Here is a 17,382-nt window from a genome sequence, read left to right as displayed (position 1 = left end):
CTCTCTCAGCTCTGGATCACATAGCACTCTATCTTTGGTAAAAGGTTCAGAATCTCCTTTGCAGCGCACTCTATACTCAAGACTACCCTCTTGACATGGCAAAGGAACTGCTGATGGGGAATATGCATTTGCATTCATGTTATTTTTCTTCTTTCTATTCTTGGTCCTTCCTCCAGACTTAGACTTTTCATCCTCGCGCTGTTCTGATAGTCGGAGGGTGTCGACCGATGCTGAAGGCTTTGTGTCGATCGATTCTGAAGACTGAGAGTCGTCTGATGCTGAAGGTTTAATGTCGATCGATTTTTATGACTGGATGTCGACCGATGCTGCAATTCTAATGTCGACCGACACTGATTCTGGTATTGCGGGCACGCGATTGGAATCAACTGTAGGTCCTGGATCTTCAAACTTCTCTATGCGTGAAATAAGCTCCTCACTTTTCTTCTTTTCCATGGGATCATAGAAGACAGTTTCATCAACATTAGTCATACACATCTTATTTCTCTTAAGATCATAAATTACCCTACTGTAGCCATAAAGGCTGTTCCAAAAATAAGTGGAGATGTCTTGCCTGATTTGATATCCATAGCATGAAAGTCCACAGGGATAATGCATTCCCTTATCTCCACCATAATATTCTTGATCATGCCTACTGAGTTTACTCGGGAGCTATCTACGAAAGTGAAACTATCTTTAGAAGGTTCCATATTCAGTCTTAATAGCTTAGCAGTGTCTATGGCCATGATGCTGACTGAAGATCCAATATCTCAAAGGGGTTTGGTAAATGGTGGCTATGTATAGAACATGAAATCATAAACTTTCCAGGATCTTGTTCCTTTTTCAGTGTCCTCTTGGGTTTACGGCTGACCTTGTTGAATAGGAGCTCAATATCCTTATCAATCTCTCTGCTCTCAATTTATTTCTTATTGTTTTAAAAAAGATTTTTCTAAGCTTCTTGAATCTTTGTTCGCCATTTTTATATATTACTAGATCGTCTTTCCGCGCTACGCGCGGATAATTGTTCTATAAAATTTCAGTTGAATATGTTATGTGAATATAAGATATTGTAGAACCATTTTCAATTTAAAAACTTATTTTGAATTATAATGGTAGCATATAAAAGCACTTTCAGTGAAGATTCTAAGCTTAGAATTGTATATTATATGTATATATTATACTAATATTTAATTGTAGGATTATTACCTTTACAGAAAATACAAATCAAATGATCAGAAATAAATATTTTGAGTTACACTTTTTGTAAAATTAAGAACCTATAATTAAATATGAATATATTTATACACATATACGTATTTTGAGAAATCTAAGTCTAGAATTCCTATTGGAGATACTCTAAGATAGATGAAATATTTTGTTTGTATACATGCTTGAATAAAAAATCAAATTATTACAAACATATGTATAAAAGATTTTTTTTCCAATAACACGCTTATAAATATCATTCTAAGTTCACGTCATCAGTTTGAAATTAATATCTGAATTTTGTTTTTAAGACTGAAACCATTTTGAATATGTTTGGTTTTGCCGTATTGACTTTAGTAAAACAAAAAAAAAATAATGTAAAATTAATTATAAGCACAATTCTCTTAAATATTTTTGAAGTTTTTTTTTACCAACAGAGTTCCAAAGAGGAAATGTTCAAAATAGATTTAATTAAGGAGGCAAAAGATCATTTTACATTTTTCCCTCACTTGCTCTATAGATATATAAATATAAATAATTATTTTATTTTTATAGTTCTTAAATTATATGTTTTCTAATTTGAATATTTATAAATTTAAATTTTCTTTTTGAAAGGCGAAATGATTTTTTAATTTTTTAATTTTTAATTCTAAATATTTATTTATTTATTTAAAAAGATAATCTCATCTCCAAAATTCATCCCTCAAATCTAGACTCTAAATTTATATTAGTTAACGCTAACAGTATAAATATCTATTTACTCTTTAATAAAACAAATAATAGGATGATTTCTAATCGTGTTATTCATTGGAAACTATTTTGGTGAGAATATTAAAAAGATCAAGCCATACCTCTTTGCCATAAATAACAGATCAAGCCCTATGTGAATCTTTCTTTTTGCAGGATTCGAAGCTGTAGATGGAGCCAAGCAACCCCTTTTTTCTTATCCATGGAACTGGTGGTCGATTCAGTTGGAGCTTTGGTTGTGATTTTGCTGGATTCTTAGACATGGAAGCTACCAGAGGAGATTTGGATTCGGAGGAGAGATGAAACCTCTGCAGCAGCGAGAAAACCTGTTTTGATCAAAACAAATAAACCAGAGTCGAAATTTTTTAATTTGTTTCATACCCTAAAGGCCTGAAAGTTGAGGTGAATATTGTTTAGCTGTTATCGACAAACTTTGGACCTGCATAGAAACTGACCATATAAGAAGCAAAGAGGACAAAGAAAGAAACTATTTGAAATCGATACCACTGAATATGTTGTTTCAAAGGACCTTCACATTGGTTCGTATATATTTTCATCCCTTTCTCCTCTGGAAAAAATGAAGCAAACGTTCTTATGCTCTGGACGGCATCGTTCGATGCATCACTCGCATCCTCGTACGTTATCTGCTAATACCTTTCAATATTTTTCATCAAAGAAAACACATAAAGTTTTGTATCGGAACTATCTCTAGAAAAGGACAAATCAGATATTTGCTTTTGTTACCTTTGCATTTGCATTCAAGTCAGCCATGTATATATGAACGTTAAGCTTGTTTAGCAAAAGCATCGCTAGATCGGTAAAAGATAACCAAACTGAGTAAGGGTAAATGATGATGATAACCTTAATCCACAGAGAGGACGCGTGATCGTCACCAATCCCTATAATCAAATCGTAGCTGTTCCAAGCTCTGCTGTTTCCGACACTCTGCCTCCTGTTGCTGGTTCTCTCAGCGAGTACTTCATTGTTCCTGAATTTTAAGCCATGCTTGAGAATTTATTTGAGACTGATTCCAACAGATATGAAACGCCTCCAGCTCGGAGAGATGCTGTTGAGGCTTTGGCTAATGTAAAAATCCAAAGGTCACTCTCTATTTCTCAGATGAGTTTGAAGCGTTGGAAACCCTAAATCTCCCGTTATTATTTTTTTTTTTACTAACCCATTCATAAATCCCAAAACACGTAAACAAAAAAAAATTATGAAATTCAGGGATTTAGAATATAAAGCCATACCTCTTTGCCATAAATAACAGATCAAGCCCTATGAGGATCTTTCTTTTTGCAGGATTCAAAGCTGTAGATGGAGTCAAGCAACCCCTTTTTTCTTATCCATGGAACTGGTGGTCGATTCAGTTGGAGCTTTAGTGGTGATTTTGCTGGATTTGGAACTTAACATGTTTATTGAAGATGAGAATTTAATTGTAAGCTATATGAAGAGATTGAAACTCTTGTCTTTCTGGTTTGTGTAGGCAGCGAAGAAGTTTAGCTACGTTTCATTTTTTTTCAAAGAAATATGATGTGGATTTTACAAAATGACATGGCAATTTAATAACATATGATTAGTTGATTTAATTGGCTGAGGTGGATAGCCTAAGAAACTTTTATTAGTCCCTTTTAGTATATAATAATAATATATATATATTAGGCCTTTAATCATTAGTAACATCGTGATGTCGTGTAAGACATAAATCAGAGAAGAACAAAAATATTGGCCGATTTGATGCCAAGCTCATTTATATTTCAAATTAATTCATTGAGCCTTTTTAATATTGGGAAAATTTGGAGAAATACACTTATATAAGATTTTAATTTGAAAATTACACTATCATTTAAGTTTTTTGAAAAATACACTTTGGTATATATGAGTTTACTAAAGTAGCCCAGAATATTTAATATTATTATCATATTTATTATCATAATTTATTTAAGAAAATATTACCCTTAGACATACTTCTAAGCCTCCCCATTACACTTTGACATACTTACAGCATGTGAGGTACTTCTAAGCAATGAAAAGTCACCAATACCCTTTGTATTCTAAATCGAGCAAACTAGGACCGGTCATTATCTATTTACTTTTCTCCTTTTTTTCATAATTAAGCACTTTCTTTTTCATTATTTTGCCAAAGCTAATTTTCTCCAAAACTCTAATTTCTTGAACTCATCAAACCGATTGAATTCTCCATTTCCAATTGAGTAGTCTATGTTCTCCTTCTTCCTCAATCAAATCCACCATCAATTATACTGTTTCTCTTCGACATCAATCACGATACGAAACCAGTCGCGTCTACTTGATTGTGTCATAGTCCGGCGAAGATTTGCGGTTGCCAAACCGAATCAATATCTGGCTTCTTCCCCAAAATGACAGGTTTTAACTTTCTTTAATTGTCACAATTTCAGATCTATTACTATGTTGTAAACCCTAAATCTCATCTAATTTCCACTCTACCTTCATGTGGCCGTAGATAACAGCGACACTTCCCGCCGAGATTCCAATCTACCCGAACGACTCTTTGCTACTGACAGATATCCCAGGAGAAGATTGAACATCTACTCCAAACCAAAAAGCATTTGTTGCCTTACACATCTTCTCCAATTTTTGTATTTTTCTCTACTTTTGATGTCTCAAATTCTAAATCTAACTGTTCTTAAATCTCACATCTACTTGAACGGCTCTTCATCACTAACAGGTATCCAAGGAAACAATAGAAGATCTACTTCAGACCCAACATCCTCTATCTCCTTAGGAATGTTCTACGTAACTTTAACCACACGGTTTCTAACCATGACCACACGATCTCTGGCCACGACCACACACTCTCTAGCCATGACCTCAACACTTCTAACTCTGCCCACATCACTACCTCTCTTGACCACACCAAACCTGCATACAAAATTATGTCGTCAACCATTAATCTCTTGACCACACCTTATCCAGAACAAAACGTGTGTGTGTGTTCGAACACTAGCAAGAAGAAACGCATAATACTTACTAACCTCAGCCCTCAGATTTCTCTTTATTATCTTTAATCCAACGGCTATTACGAAAGTCCACCACTCAATAAAGTTACCAATTAATTGCAACAAGAGAACTCTAACTAGTGTTTACCTTTTATAAACTTGGTCGTAACTATTAATACTCACAGGGGTATGATGGGAATCTCAACTCAACACAGAAGGCCAAAAGTACACCACCAGCATAAAGTACCTTAAAGTGTTATATACCCAGCCCAAAGTATGTCTACATGTAATGCTCTCTTTATCTTATATATTAAAACAGAAGTCACAACCTTGATTCATGTGTGATTTTTTTTAAAATGGACCTAATGGACCTATTACTAGAAATTCATGTTACATTTAATATCTAATCCTATCATTTAAATTTTGGGCTTACCAAAAATTTTTATTGGGCTATCAATAATTGGATTTAAACAATAGATGATCCATTGGATTTATAAATATTATAAATTAAATAAATATAATTTAATGTTGTAATACTATACCTCTATATGTTAAATATTTAAATATTTGTTGATGTTAACTTTTAAAATTATAAAGATTTTTTTTTTAATAACAAAAATTATAGTATCTAACAATGATTAATCTTTACTACCTTAAACCAATGAAAATAAATTTTAAACTATATAGTTTATTTTAAAAATTAAAAAAAAAAACTAAAATTTAATTATTTACTCGATAAGATAAATCTATGAAGCGAAAAGTTTAATTCAAAAAAAAAACATTCTAAATTTGGGAAATGTTACAATATCTTTGAATATGACGATAAAATAATATTTTACTAATCTTTATATATATAGTTACGATTTTAATAATGAAATAATAATCCGATAAATATATATATAGAAGAAGATACAAATACATGTGAAAGTTTGAAACAATCTATTCAATGAAAAAATATACAGTAAACTTATTGTATTTTAAAATTTGATAGACACATATATATTATAATATATACCAATTTATAATTGAAAATAAATTATTTATATAAAAATAAATGAAAATAAAAGCCCGCGCGGTTGCGCGGGTTAAGATCTAGTTTAATATTTAAATTAACAGTTTCAACAATAATAAGATATGTTTTTTAAAAGGAAATCTTTATAATATCTATACAATATCTTAAATTTTGAACTGCTTGGAAAAAAACAGGCGACATGTCTTCTTCTCTTCTTTCCGTGCAAGCCATTTTTCTCTAGTTTGATACTTTATTCTTTCTATACCTAAGTGTATTTTGATGGTTTTGTGTGTTCTAGACCTTTGTCTTCGGATTTGGTTTTGATTGTCTAGGTATTGGTAATTTTTTTAGTTTTGATTTTGTAATAAATTTGATTATTTTCACTTCTCACCAAAATAACACTTTCGTTCACCACCACTCTGTAATGCACACTGGTGAAAAATAGAGATTCCAAATAAAAACACTCTAGCAAGAAGTTGATAATGTTCGAAGCTCTGTAATGCACACTTTTCACCTTTGCATCAATACCTGATAATGTTCGAAGCTCATTATCACATACCAACAAAATATCATTCAACACACAAAGAAGCAAGAATCATGTGAGTTTTATTTTGTTTTTGAATTGCACACACTTGATAAACTTTGATGCATGAAAGAGACAGAGAGCTAACATGCCACAAAGCTTTTGAAACAATGGAAAAGAATGGGACGCGGGTTCGAGTTGAGGTAGTGTGTGTTTTAAGTTACAAAAAAAAAATTCTGGAAAAGAAAAGAGAGAGAGAGAGAGAGAGAGAGAGAGAGAGAGAGAGAGAGAGAGAGAGAGAGAGAGAGAGAGAGAGAGAGAGAGAGAGAGAGAGAGAGAGAGAGAGAGAGAGAGAGAGAGAGAGAGAGAGAGAGAGAGAGAGAGAGAGAGAGAGAGAGAGAGAGAGAGAGAGAGAGAGAGAGAGAGAGAGAGAGAGAGAGAGAGAGAGAGAGCTAAGGTTCTAATAATAATCTTATTTTAACTTCGAATTTATATTTTTAATTATTAAAATATATAATCTTGATGAAAATGTCTTTTCACATTTAAAAAAGTGTAGTTTTCAAAAAATAAAAAAAAAAATATTTTTTTTTTCAAATTTCAAACTATTTATAGAGTATTATTCAAATTGTCCCTTTATATTTCACAAATATTATTATTTTAAATTATTTATTTTTATCCTTGTAATTTTATGTCTCACAAATATTTCACATGTAAAAAAATTTAAATTCAATCAGTTTTAGTTCATAACTAAAAATGGGACACGAAACTCTATCTTAATTTGGTTTCCATTCTATATTTGTCATTTTACATCAAAGACAAAAGGAGTGAAAACAAAATCCAAACCGGAGGAGACTAAAAAAAAAAAAGAAATCTAAAAACAATATCCAAACTGAAGCTCAAATGTTACAAAATTATGGGATTCTAAAAACTTCATTCTAAGACTTACTCCACAATCATTTCATGTCCCTATGTGTAGTAGATACGTCAAATCTCGAAGGTAGAAGCAATTCCTGCAACAATACATTTCATTAGTAATCCATCACGTTGTTTCAATCATCAAGAGCAAATGCTGTCTTTAGTTCTTACATGTGTTTCTCATGTATCCAAAACGGCGTTTTCCTCCACTCAACATTTCCCAACTCGAGCAGCTCATATGAACAACCCGTCCTTCTCTTGTAGATCTTAGGCACATTCCACTGCTTCTACCATAATTAAAAATTTCACCGATTGTTCTCGACTTCTCTCCTATGCTTCCTCCTCCATAGTTCCCATTGAACCCTCCATTTAATTCAGCTTTTAATAAGTAACTCATACCACCATTATTCACCCTATAGTTGATTTTGGTTGACAGAACCATTGAGGCTACTGTCACTTTTGTTCAATGACGTGTCATCATCTCTTGAAACTGCCTTATTTGCTTCTGCTCGCACACACCGCTAAGATTAACAATTCTTAAACACTACAAATTTGCCATAGTAGTACCACTATTTCATAATGAATCTGAAATCATGCACTGGCAGAAATGTAGCATTGCAAATTAGAACCACATGATTCGGAGTTAGTTGTACTGTGTAACATTCGACTGCTATATTAGTACTGATAGATGAAGCGACAAAGAAACTGCTGCAAGAGCCAACAGACATAAAGCACTATAGAAGACTCTAAAGCAAGTTGCTTTAAGCAACCAACTTTGAGCAATACGTGTTGATTTATTATTCAAACAGATATTTTCTTTCTCTTCACTGAAACAAAAAAGCTCGTTTTTAAAGAAATAATCATGGAATCGTCCGGAGATTGTCAAACTTACATTCAAATCGGAAAATAAAACTTGGGAGTTAGCCATTTCTTAGAAAATAAGTTTATTTTGTTGTTCGAACATATTGATAAGATGATTCGGAGAGGAGGAGTGCTGACCTTTTTATACCCGCAGATACACCGCCTCACATGAAGAATCTGGAAGCGTTTTGGTGACGAAGACGAAGATCAGATGTGGCGATGAACCCTAAATTATATTCTTCGCGTAAAGGATAATTACGGTTCACTCTATTGGACTGGCCGTCTGGTATAACCATCAAAACATAAGCCTCGATTCTATATTTTATCATCCAAAAGGACCAAAACAAACTGAATTAAGGAATAATTACCTATTTAAACAAAACATTTTTGGTTTTAAGTGGATTCCGGACATCCCTATCCAAATTATAAAACATCTAAAATAATCGATCCAAACTAAATCAAATATCTGAGTCCTGATAATAAAATAGAGTAAAATTGTAGTGAGTTGACATTATACTTCCTATATTTTGTAAATATAATCATTTATTTATTTTCAAAACAAAAAATTATTTTACATTTTTAATCTTATATATTAAAAAAGAAGTAACAACATTGATTCATGTGTGATTTTTTTAAAAATGGACCTAATGGACCTATTCATAAAAATTCATATTACATTTTAGTTTAGACTAATAATAAATATAATTTTTAAAATATTTTAATCATAATATCTTTTGATATCTTTTCATTTTAAATATAAATATATTTTTTTTTAAATTCTAACAAATCTGTTTAAAAAGATTTTTACAAGATCTTCATTTTTCGAAATTATATTTCAATATTTTTGCTAATTTCGAAATTAGTTTAAAATATTATTATACATTAATATATTCAGTTATATAAAATTAAAAATTAAAAAAATCTATAATATTTTATTTATTATATAATCATAATCAATCATATTAAAATAAAATTATTATATTGAGCTAAATATAATAAAATTGTATTAAATTTATATATTTATATATTTTATTTTCGTAATTATAAAATATTTATGTTCAAAAATAAAATTTAATATGTTGGTAAGATGGGTTAACATTATCAAACTATATAATACATGTATAAAAATTAACATGTATTTCTTTAAAGTTAATAATATAAAATCTTTGTAACTACTTTAATCATAATATTTTTTCATTTTAAATATAATATATATTTATATATTATATTTTAAAAATTCTGATAAATCTGTGTAAAATTATTTAAACAATAACTTAATGTATTTTAAGTTATCGTTTAAAAATGAAAATAAATAAATTATATCCTATTTTATCTACTTTATAGTCATGATCATGTTAAAATATAATTATTATGCTAAAATAAATATGATAAAATTATATTCAATTAATAAATTTATAAATTTTATTTTCATAAATATAAACTATTTATTTAAATATAATATGATGATTAACAGCTTAAAATTAACAAACAATATAATACATGTCTAAAAATTAACATATCTTAGACTTTTATATATACAATAATAAATTATCTAAAATGAATAAGCATAAAAATATTGGTAAAAAAAATCCAGTTTTGAAAGACGGATCAGAATTTAGCATAAATTAAATACAAAATAATTTTTAAATATATTTTATCATTAATATATTAATTTACTTAATAACTAAATGCAAATACAATAATATAAATATATAATAAGAAGTGTTATACATACGATTTAAACAATTAATTAATTATAACATGTAAATTATAAAATTACTGTATTTGAAATAGTTATATAAATATTTAAGTATATGATTAACATTAAAAATATATACCACTTATGTTCTAAAACAATAATTTATACACAGAAAAGTGAAAACAAACACCCGTGCGGTTGCACGGGTCAAAATCTAGTGTAACTTTAATTATTAAGTTTATCTTTTACTCTTTCGGTTTCAAAAGAGTGATATTTTATCATTGTTTCTTGTTACACAAATAGTGTCATTTAAGAATTTTAATGAAATTTATACTTATTTTAAGATTAATAGTTAGAAAATATATTAATTTTATATATAATTTTATTTATCTCAGATAATACTGGTTAAATATGTGTAAATAAAAATACATAAATGTATTTCAGTAGTTTTAAAAAACAATTATAGGATAGCTTCTTTTATTATTTTCATCAAAACCAAAAAAACAAAAAAATGCCTAAAAGAAGTTTCATTAAAGAGTAAATATACATTTATACTAATAATTTAATTAATCAAAACTTAAGAGTTAGAGTTAAGAGATGATTTTAGAGGTGATTTTAAAATTCGAAATAATAAATAAATATTTAAAATTTAAAATTTAAAAATAGTTTCAAAATTCATTTTCAAATTCAACAAAACAAATTTAAAATTTTTTGAATTAGAGTGTTAAAAAAATAAATTAAAAAGTTTGAATTAAAAAACATATAATTCGAAACTGTATTAATATTATTTTTTATTATTAATTAATTTATATATATATATATATATATAAAGCAGAGAGTAGGATTTTTTTTAGTTTTTTTTATAAAATATCTTTTGGTCATTATCTCCTTGAAATTCTTTTGGTCAATTTTTTTTTAAAAACAAACGAAGAAATACATTCTGAATAATCAAAAGATTATTATTTAATTTTTTAGTGATATTATTAAAAAAAATTATTAGCTAATCGTGTATTTAAACAAAGAAATTTTAGTATATTTTGTAATATTTAATTTGTCTAAAATATGTCAAAATGGAATTCTATACATGAGTAATATATTAATTATTACATTTGAGCTTTGAAAGACTTGGTCTTAGGCCAAAAAAAAAAAAAAAAAGACTTGGTCTTAGGCTCAACAAAATTTTCACTGGGATTTTATGTGATTTGTTAGATACGAGTTTGGAGGACTGATCCTTCTCACAATCGGAAGTCCCTCACAATCTCTCGCTGGATTACAACGTGAAGTGCATCTACTTACTAATTCAGTTTCTTAACGTTGTTCTCAAACCTTTTTGACGTCAGGAAGCAAACCTTCGGCTTCGGAGAGACCTTTCAAGGATTGTAGTGTTTACCAAAAACGTTTGCAGATTCGAGCTGGTGCTTGGATGAATTGGTGGAGATCATGAGGTGCAGAGTGGAACGAGGGCTATGTTGGAATTGTGTGAGTCCATGTCCAACTCTTTATTATCTGATGAGTACAATATTGTCCACTTTGGGCTTAGGAGACTGGCCCGCATGGATTTACTTTTGGTTTCCATTCCAAAAGGTCTCGTACTATTAGAGTTGGACATCTCTTTATATATTAGATACTCTTTGTCTAATTATCCAATATGGGACTTGAATTGACATCTCTCATTCTCCCCCTCAAGCCAAGGACCACACACCTTGTGTCCTTATCTCTAGCGAATCACCTCGCTGCCTTGTCGCATCTTCGACATTCGACACTCTTAGTCGCAAGGTTACTTTGAGTTGCTTTGAGAATGTTCTTCCCACAATTCCAGGATCTTCTGACTAATCTCTGCCGAACCTCCCTTTCCACCTTGAAGGGTCCCATTCTTACTCGAAGGGTATTTTGGTCTTCTTGCAGATTTCTCGTCAACCTCTCTGATACCAATTGTTGGGATTTATTACGTCCCATGTCCAACTCTATATTCTCTGATACCAATTGTTGGAATTGTGTGAGCCCATGTCCAACTCTTTATTATCCGATGAGTACGATATTGTCCACTTTGGACCTAGGAGGCTGGCCCGCATTGATTTACTTTTGGTTTCTATCCCAAAAGGCTTCGTACTATTAGAGTTTGACATCTCTTTATATATTAGACACTCCTTGTCTAATTATCCAATGTGGAACTTGGATTGACATCTCTCAGGCTAGTCGTCTCAGGCTAGTCGTGATATCTATTTTGTTGTTGAATTTGGAGTCAGAGGAAGTGATCATGGTAGGGCTGGGGTCCATCTTTAGTTGGTAAGACTACCATCGGACGAGCTCTGTTTAGTCATCTCTACTGGCAGTTCCAAGGCAGCATTTTCATTGATAAGACTTAGGAGAATTTAATTTACAACGGCCAAGTCAGACGACTATAACACGCATTTGTGCTTGCAAACACAGTTTCTGGCTGAGGTTTTGGACCAAATCGGACATAAAGATACATTTATATTGGTGCGGTCGAAGAAAGGTTAGGGCATAAGAGAGTTCTTGTCGTTTTTGATGATGTGGATGATCAAGTCCTCTTAAATGGATTGGTGGGGAAAACTACATGGTATGGTCCTAGAAGTAGAATTGTTGTGATTTCAAAAGATAGGGAGCTTATAAGGACCCGCCGAATTAATTTTGATCGCATTTATGAGGTGGGTTCCCCGTCTGAAGAGCTAACTTTCCAGATGTTCTGTCGTCATACTTCTTGATGTGAACAGTGAGTTTCTACTTATTCATCATTTAATTGAGCATGTCCATCTTTGGTCTTTGTTTAAATTTATGATTTTCCCCTCCTAATATTTTTCAGGGTACTAAAAGTGTTTTGGGCATATTTTCGAACTTGTCTTAAATCAAGGATATGTTTTCCATTAGTAAAAAACACATTCGAGGAGATGAAAAACCCTTCGGTTTCTAACGGGGTCTTACGGGAGGATGTAGAAGTTATACTACCTTTACTAGGTTAAGACATATTTAATACATAAAATAATTTTATATAGTTCATCCCGTGCCTTGCGAACATATAAATCAATTTTATTAATCTAAAAAATATTTTTTTAATATTTGATAGGATATGTAATTAAATTTAAATGATGCTAACATACATAGTATATTTTAGTATATTTTAAATATTAATGTCTATTAAATGATGATTTCTACTCATATAGTCGTTTTGATCATTTGTATCATTTATAGAAAAAAAATTTACTGATAACAAAATTTTCATTGTGGGATTAATAGCTCTTAATAGTTTTAGTAATTTATCATTTAAAAAAAATAAGTTGTCAATGTTCGTTCAAAACTTTTATCAAAAAAATTGTTCAAAATAAATTTTGAAACTTAAATATTATATTTTATATGTTTTATAGTTTAATTTAAAATGATATATATATATATATATATATATATATATATATATATATATATATATATATATATATATATATATATATATATATATATATATTAATCTTAATAATTAATTAAATTAGATTTTTTGCTTATATGATTTTGTAATCATTTGTATTTTGTCATAACAAAAATTTTAAACCAAGGATCATAAAATTTGAATGTGATACTTTTAACAGTTTTAGTAATTTATAGTCGTTTGTAAAAATTTAAAATATAACATATACAGAAAAATCTAAATTGTTATTATATAGTAATTGTGGTTGTTAATTTATTTAATAGTTTAAAATTAAACAAATATAATAGAAGATACACTAATTTTTATCTAATATGCATTATTCAAATCATTAATTGTCATATATACTTTAGTCATATTAGACAATTCCGTAAATTTTATTTAAGGAAATAATAAAGTACATTAATGCTGAATTTATTGTTAGTTTAATAAAAACGTATTATATAATTAAATGGACCAGCATATTTTTCTAATGATTCTAAGAATCATCTTAGTGATGACATGTGGCTACAAAAAGAAGTTGCAATGCTTCTCAAATAATATACAGGGGATAGGGTGGTGAAGACCATATGTGACACCAATTTAGATTACTAGAATGGTGGGGTTACTCAATGAGATGCATGCCTTCCAACTTTCGTCCAGAAAATCTTGTTCAACTTAAGTCAATAAATCATGTAATGTCGAACACAATCAAACATATGAAAAACCACTTGAGATTTTTTATTACAGTTTCTTTGAAGTTTCTAAAGCAAATAAAATTTTAAATTATCTATATTTTATTTTATTTTATTTTCTTACTAGTATTAGACAATACACATAACAATGTGAATAAGCTGAATAGTTAACTGAACTTTAGTTATGATCCAGTTATTATATTAGCTTGTTATTTCTTTTTCATGAGAAGAAAATTTTAACCTATAAATAAACTATTAAAATTTGAGATGACAAATAATAATAATTAAAATATTTATTTTAAAAATCAGATGTTCTAACAGTCAAGTGTTTACTTATGATATTTGAAATAATGTTTTTCAGTTCTGAAATTTTTGAAAATAATCAAGACGCTCGAATTATTTACAAGAGAACTATGTTGTAAAGACAACAAGCTCTTGAAAAATTAGGACTATTTTGGAAAAATCGATGTGTAAAATTATTTGATGATTTTTTTCTTGAGATGCATCTTTTTATGTTTTAAGTGGACATCTTTTTAAAATAATCTAGACATTTGTTTCTCTTTTAGACTTGTTCATGTTTATTTCTAATTTATATATTTTTTGCTTACTTTATATTCTTGTTAGATTTTCTTACTTAATGGATTAATCTTAATATAATGAGCAAGAGCCGCACTTATTTTTTTATATCGTTATAATTTTATCGAATGTCTCGAAAATACCATATTTGTTACTAACAAAACAAAAAATAGAGGTAAAACTTGGAATTTCTTTTCAGAATTTGTATTGATAAGAATACAAATAATATATCTTATGAAAGAAAATTAAGATGACAAGCCGATATTATTTTATTCAGAATAGAGGCAATACATTATGATTATATAGAGCAAGCATAAGATGTACTGCATTGCAATATTTAAAGTCACGCTTGAGTTACGGTGTAGCTCTAGACTAATAATGTATGATCACTTCAATATTAATCATCAAACTACCGGATAAAAAGCATACTGAGCCACACCACACATTCCTTCAGGCCACTCCACCATTCTACGGATCCTCATGTAACCTTTCTCACCCCAATTCTCACCCCAAGAGTTTTTAACCAACCAGTACTTGATCCCATCCTCCGTCACCCCGTACCCAACGAGCGCCACTGAATGATTCACATCGATCCCACAGTCCCGCGCATCGAACACCCCCTCTTTGTAATGCCTGAAACTGTCTGTCCTCGCATCAATGTCCACCGAGACAGGCTGTCTCAATACAGCATCGAGCAACGCATTCTCGTTGTTAAATGGGACCCTTTCGTACCCTTTTATCATTATGGCGGGTCTGGCGTCGGAACGGCACTGCCCTGATTTTGCTTGGTATGGGTATTCTGAATCTGAAGATATACCACCGTTTTTTATCATGTAGTCGAAAGCTTGATCAATCCTTCCCGCGTTACAACCATTTGTGCAATCTACAAGTTGTTGTTCCGACAGTGATACGAGGTTGTTGCCAGATATTTTTGTTAAGCCCTCCACCGCTGCTACAGATGAGAATGCCCAACAACTTCCTGCACATAGATATCGATTAGTTCATTTTGATGAAACAGATTACCTAAACAGATAACCCTAACTTGGGGACTAAGTTTTGTATGCAGAATTTATTATTTTTAAAACTGACAAATAATATAGGTATAACTTGGAATATCAGGGCGTATAAAGACTATAATAAATAATCAAAGCAAGCTTACCACATGATCTTTGATTTTTGACAGGCGTTACAGCTCCTTCGATTCTCCAGTCTTTGACAAATAAAAGTTCACTAAAGTTCAATTTCCTAGATGACATCGTTTGATCAACTACTTCGGGTAGTGAAGTAACGTTTATGCCCTGGAGACCACCGGTGTAGGTGGCAAGAAACTCTTCTTTAGTCATATCGGTGAACTCGTTGACACCAAGTTTATAGCTTTGGTTCCCCATATTATTGAAGTTCTCGATAAATATCAAGTTTTTCTTGAACACTTTCAACCTCATCTCTTTCTCGAAGTCATCCTTGTAAACTTTAGAGAACTGAATCATCCATTTCTGGTGGTAATCAAAAATGGGTTGGCCATTCAAAGTGACATGAGATGTGACTTGAAAGATCTTTAAATTAATGGAAATAATGGTTAGAGCCACTAACACAAACCATACTGACACCATTTTAGATTTGTTGTATAATGTGTACAAGGTTTATGTTGTTATGTGGTGAAGAGTAGTTCTATAAATAGCCAGTGCCGGCTCTGGACATGTGCGGATTATGCTTTTTGCACAAAGTTCCATCTTTTGTTGTAATTTTTTTTTTGAGATTTTATATTTTAATATTTTGGAGTTTTGATTTTAGACCCTAAATTTTTCATTTGTATAAGAAAAGATCTCTAAAAAATTTAGTTGTGCATAAGGTCTAAATATGTTTTGGGCCGGGCATGTATATAGTTGTTAACTATATGTAAAGAAAATGGAAGCTGGTGATGATGTCATAGTTTACATTACTTTGCTTAATTATCTTCAGAGAAACAACTTTTTTTTTGAAAAACAACTTATTTTTTTCTTTGCTATCAATGTATATGACTAATATATAATATTTCATCACAATTTCGTTTTTCCAAATAAATAGAAAAATTAAGCTATATTTTATAAATTAGTGTCTGCTGGTGGGTTTTGAGGAAACAAATAAACTGGATAATATTATATATTTTTTATTTTCAGCAGTATAATGAAAGATAAAATATGTATATACCACCTTGAGAAGAAATCATATTTCACTCCAAATAAAGACAAAGAAAAAAGAAATCTATGTTGAACAAAATTAAGAAATAAATCTATATTAGACCAAAAAAAAGAAATTTATGTTGACCAAAAAAGTCTCTATTGACCCAAAAAAGTATACGTTGACCAAAAAAAAAAAGGGAAAGAAATCCATATTAAAAAAAACTGTATTAATCTTTTCTCTATTTTATGTATAATGTGTACAAGGCTTATGTCATGCTGTGGTGACGAATATAATGTCAGCAGTATAATGGAAAACAAAATAAGCATGTACCACCTTAAGAGGAAACCATATTTCACTCGAAATAAACATAAAGAAAAAAGAAATCTATGTTGACCAAATAATTAAGAAATAAATCAATGTTGACCATAAAAAAATCTATGTTGACTAAAAAAAAGAAAGAAATCTATATTGACCAAAAAAAAAGTCTATATTGACCATAAAAAGTCATGAAGAAAGAAATCTATGTTAACCAAAAAAAATTGTATTAATGTTTTCTCTGTTTTTGGTGACATTGATACACAACATCAATTTCATG

At 30.0% G+C, this 17,382-nt stretch overlaps 1 protein-coding gene and 1 long non-coding RNA gene across 2 annotated transcripts; both read right to left on the bottom strand.

Moving 5' to 3' along the window:
- Positions 1 to 4,563: 4,563 nt before the first annotated feature.
- On the bottom strand, positions 4,564 to 5,324 carry LOC103832935. Its single transcript, XR_626063.3, has 2 exons — positions 4,965 to 5,324; positions 4,564 to 4,851 (listed from the first exon to the last, which is right to left on the bottom strand). It is a non-coding gene; the product is annotated as an uncharacterized LOC103832935 (long non-coding RNA).
- A 9,548-nt stretch (positions 5,325 to 14,872) lies between these two features.
- On the bottom strand, positions 14,873 to 16,295 carry LOC103832933 (ervatamin-B). The gene is made up of 2 exons (XM_009109044.3): positions 15,787 to 16,295; positions 14,873 to 15,606 (listed from the first exon to the last, which is right to left on the bottom strand). Exons 1-2 carry the CDS (start codon positions 16,235 to 16,237, stop codon positions 15,032 to 15,034), a joined length of 1,026 nt encoding a protein of 341 aa, XP_009107292.1. The 5' UTR covers positions 16,238 to 16,295; the 3' UTR covers positions 14,873 to 15,031.
- Between the last annotated feature and the right edge of the window lie 1,087 nt (positions 16,296 to 17,382).

Source organism: Brassica rapa, chromosome A08, assembly GCF_000309985.2.
Source record: "Brassica rapa cultivar Chiifu-401-42 chromosome A08, CAAS_Brap_v3.01, whole genome shotgun sequence".
NCBI lineage: Eukaryota > Viridiplantae > Streptophyta > Magnoliopsida > Brassicales > Brassicaceae > Brassica > Brassica rapa.
The sequence above is the reverse complement of the archived record's forward strand: the minus strand, read 5'-3'. Positions and strand labels throughout refer to the sequence as shown.

What these genes read in the sequence shown, in the direction of transcription:
- LOC103832933 (XM_009109044.3), bottom strand. Translation starts at nt 16,237, where the DNA reads ATGGTGTCAGTATGGTTTGTGTTAGTGGCTCTAACCATTATTTCCATT. An exon ending in CAAAAATCAAAGATCATGTG is followed by an intron (nt 15,607 to 15,786) that starts GTAAGCTTGCTT and finishes ATCTATGTGCAG; the next exon opens with GAAGTTGTTGGGCATTCTCA.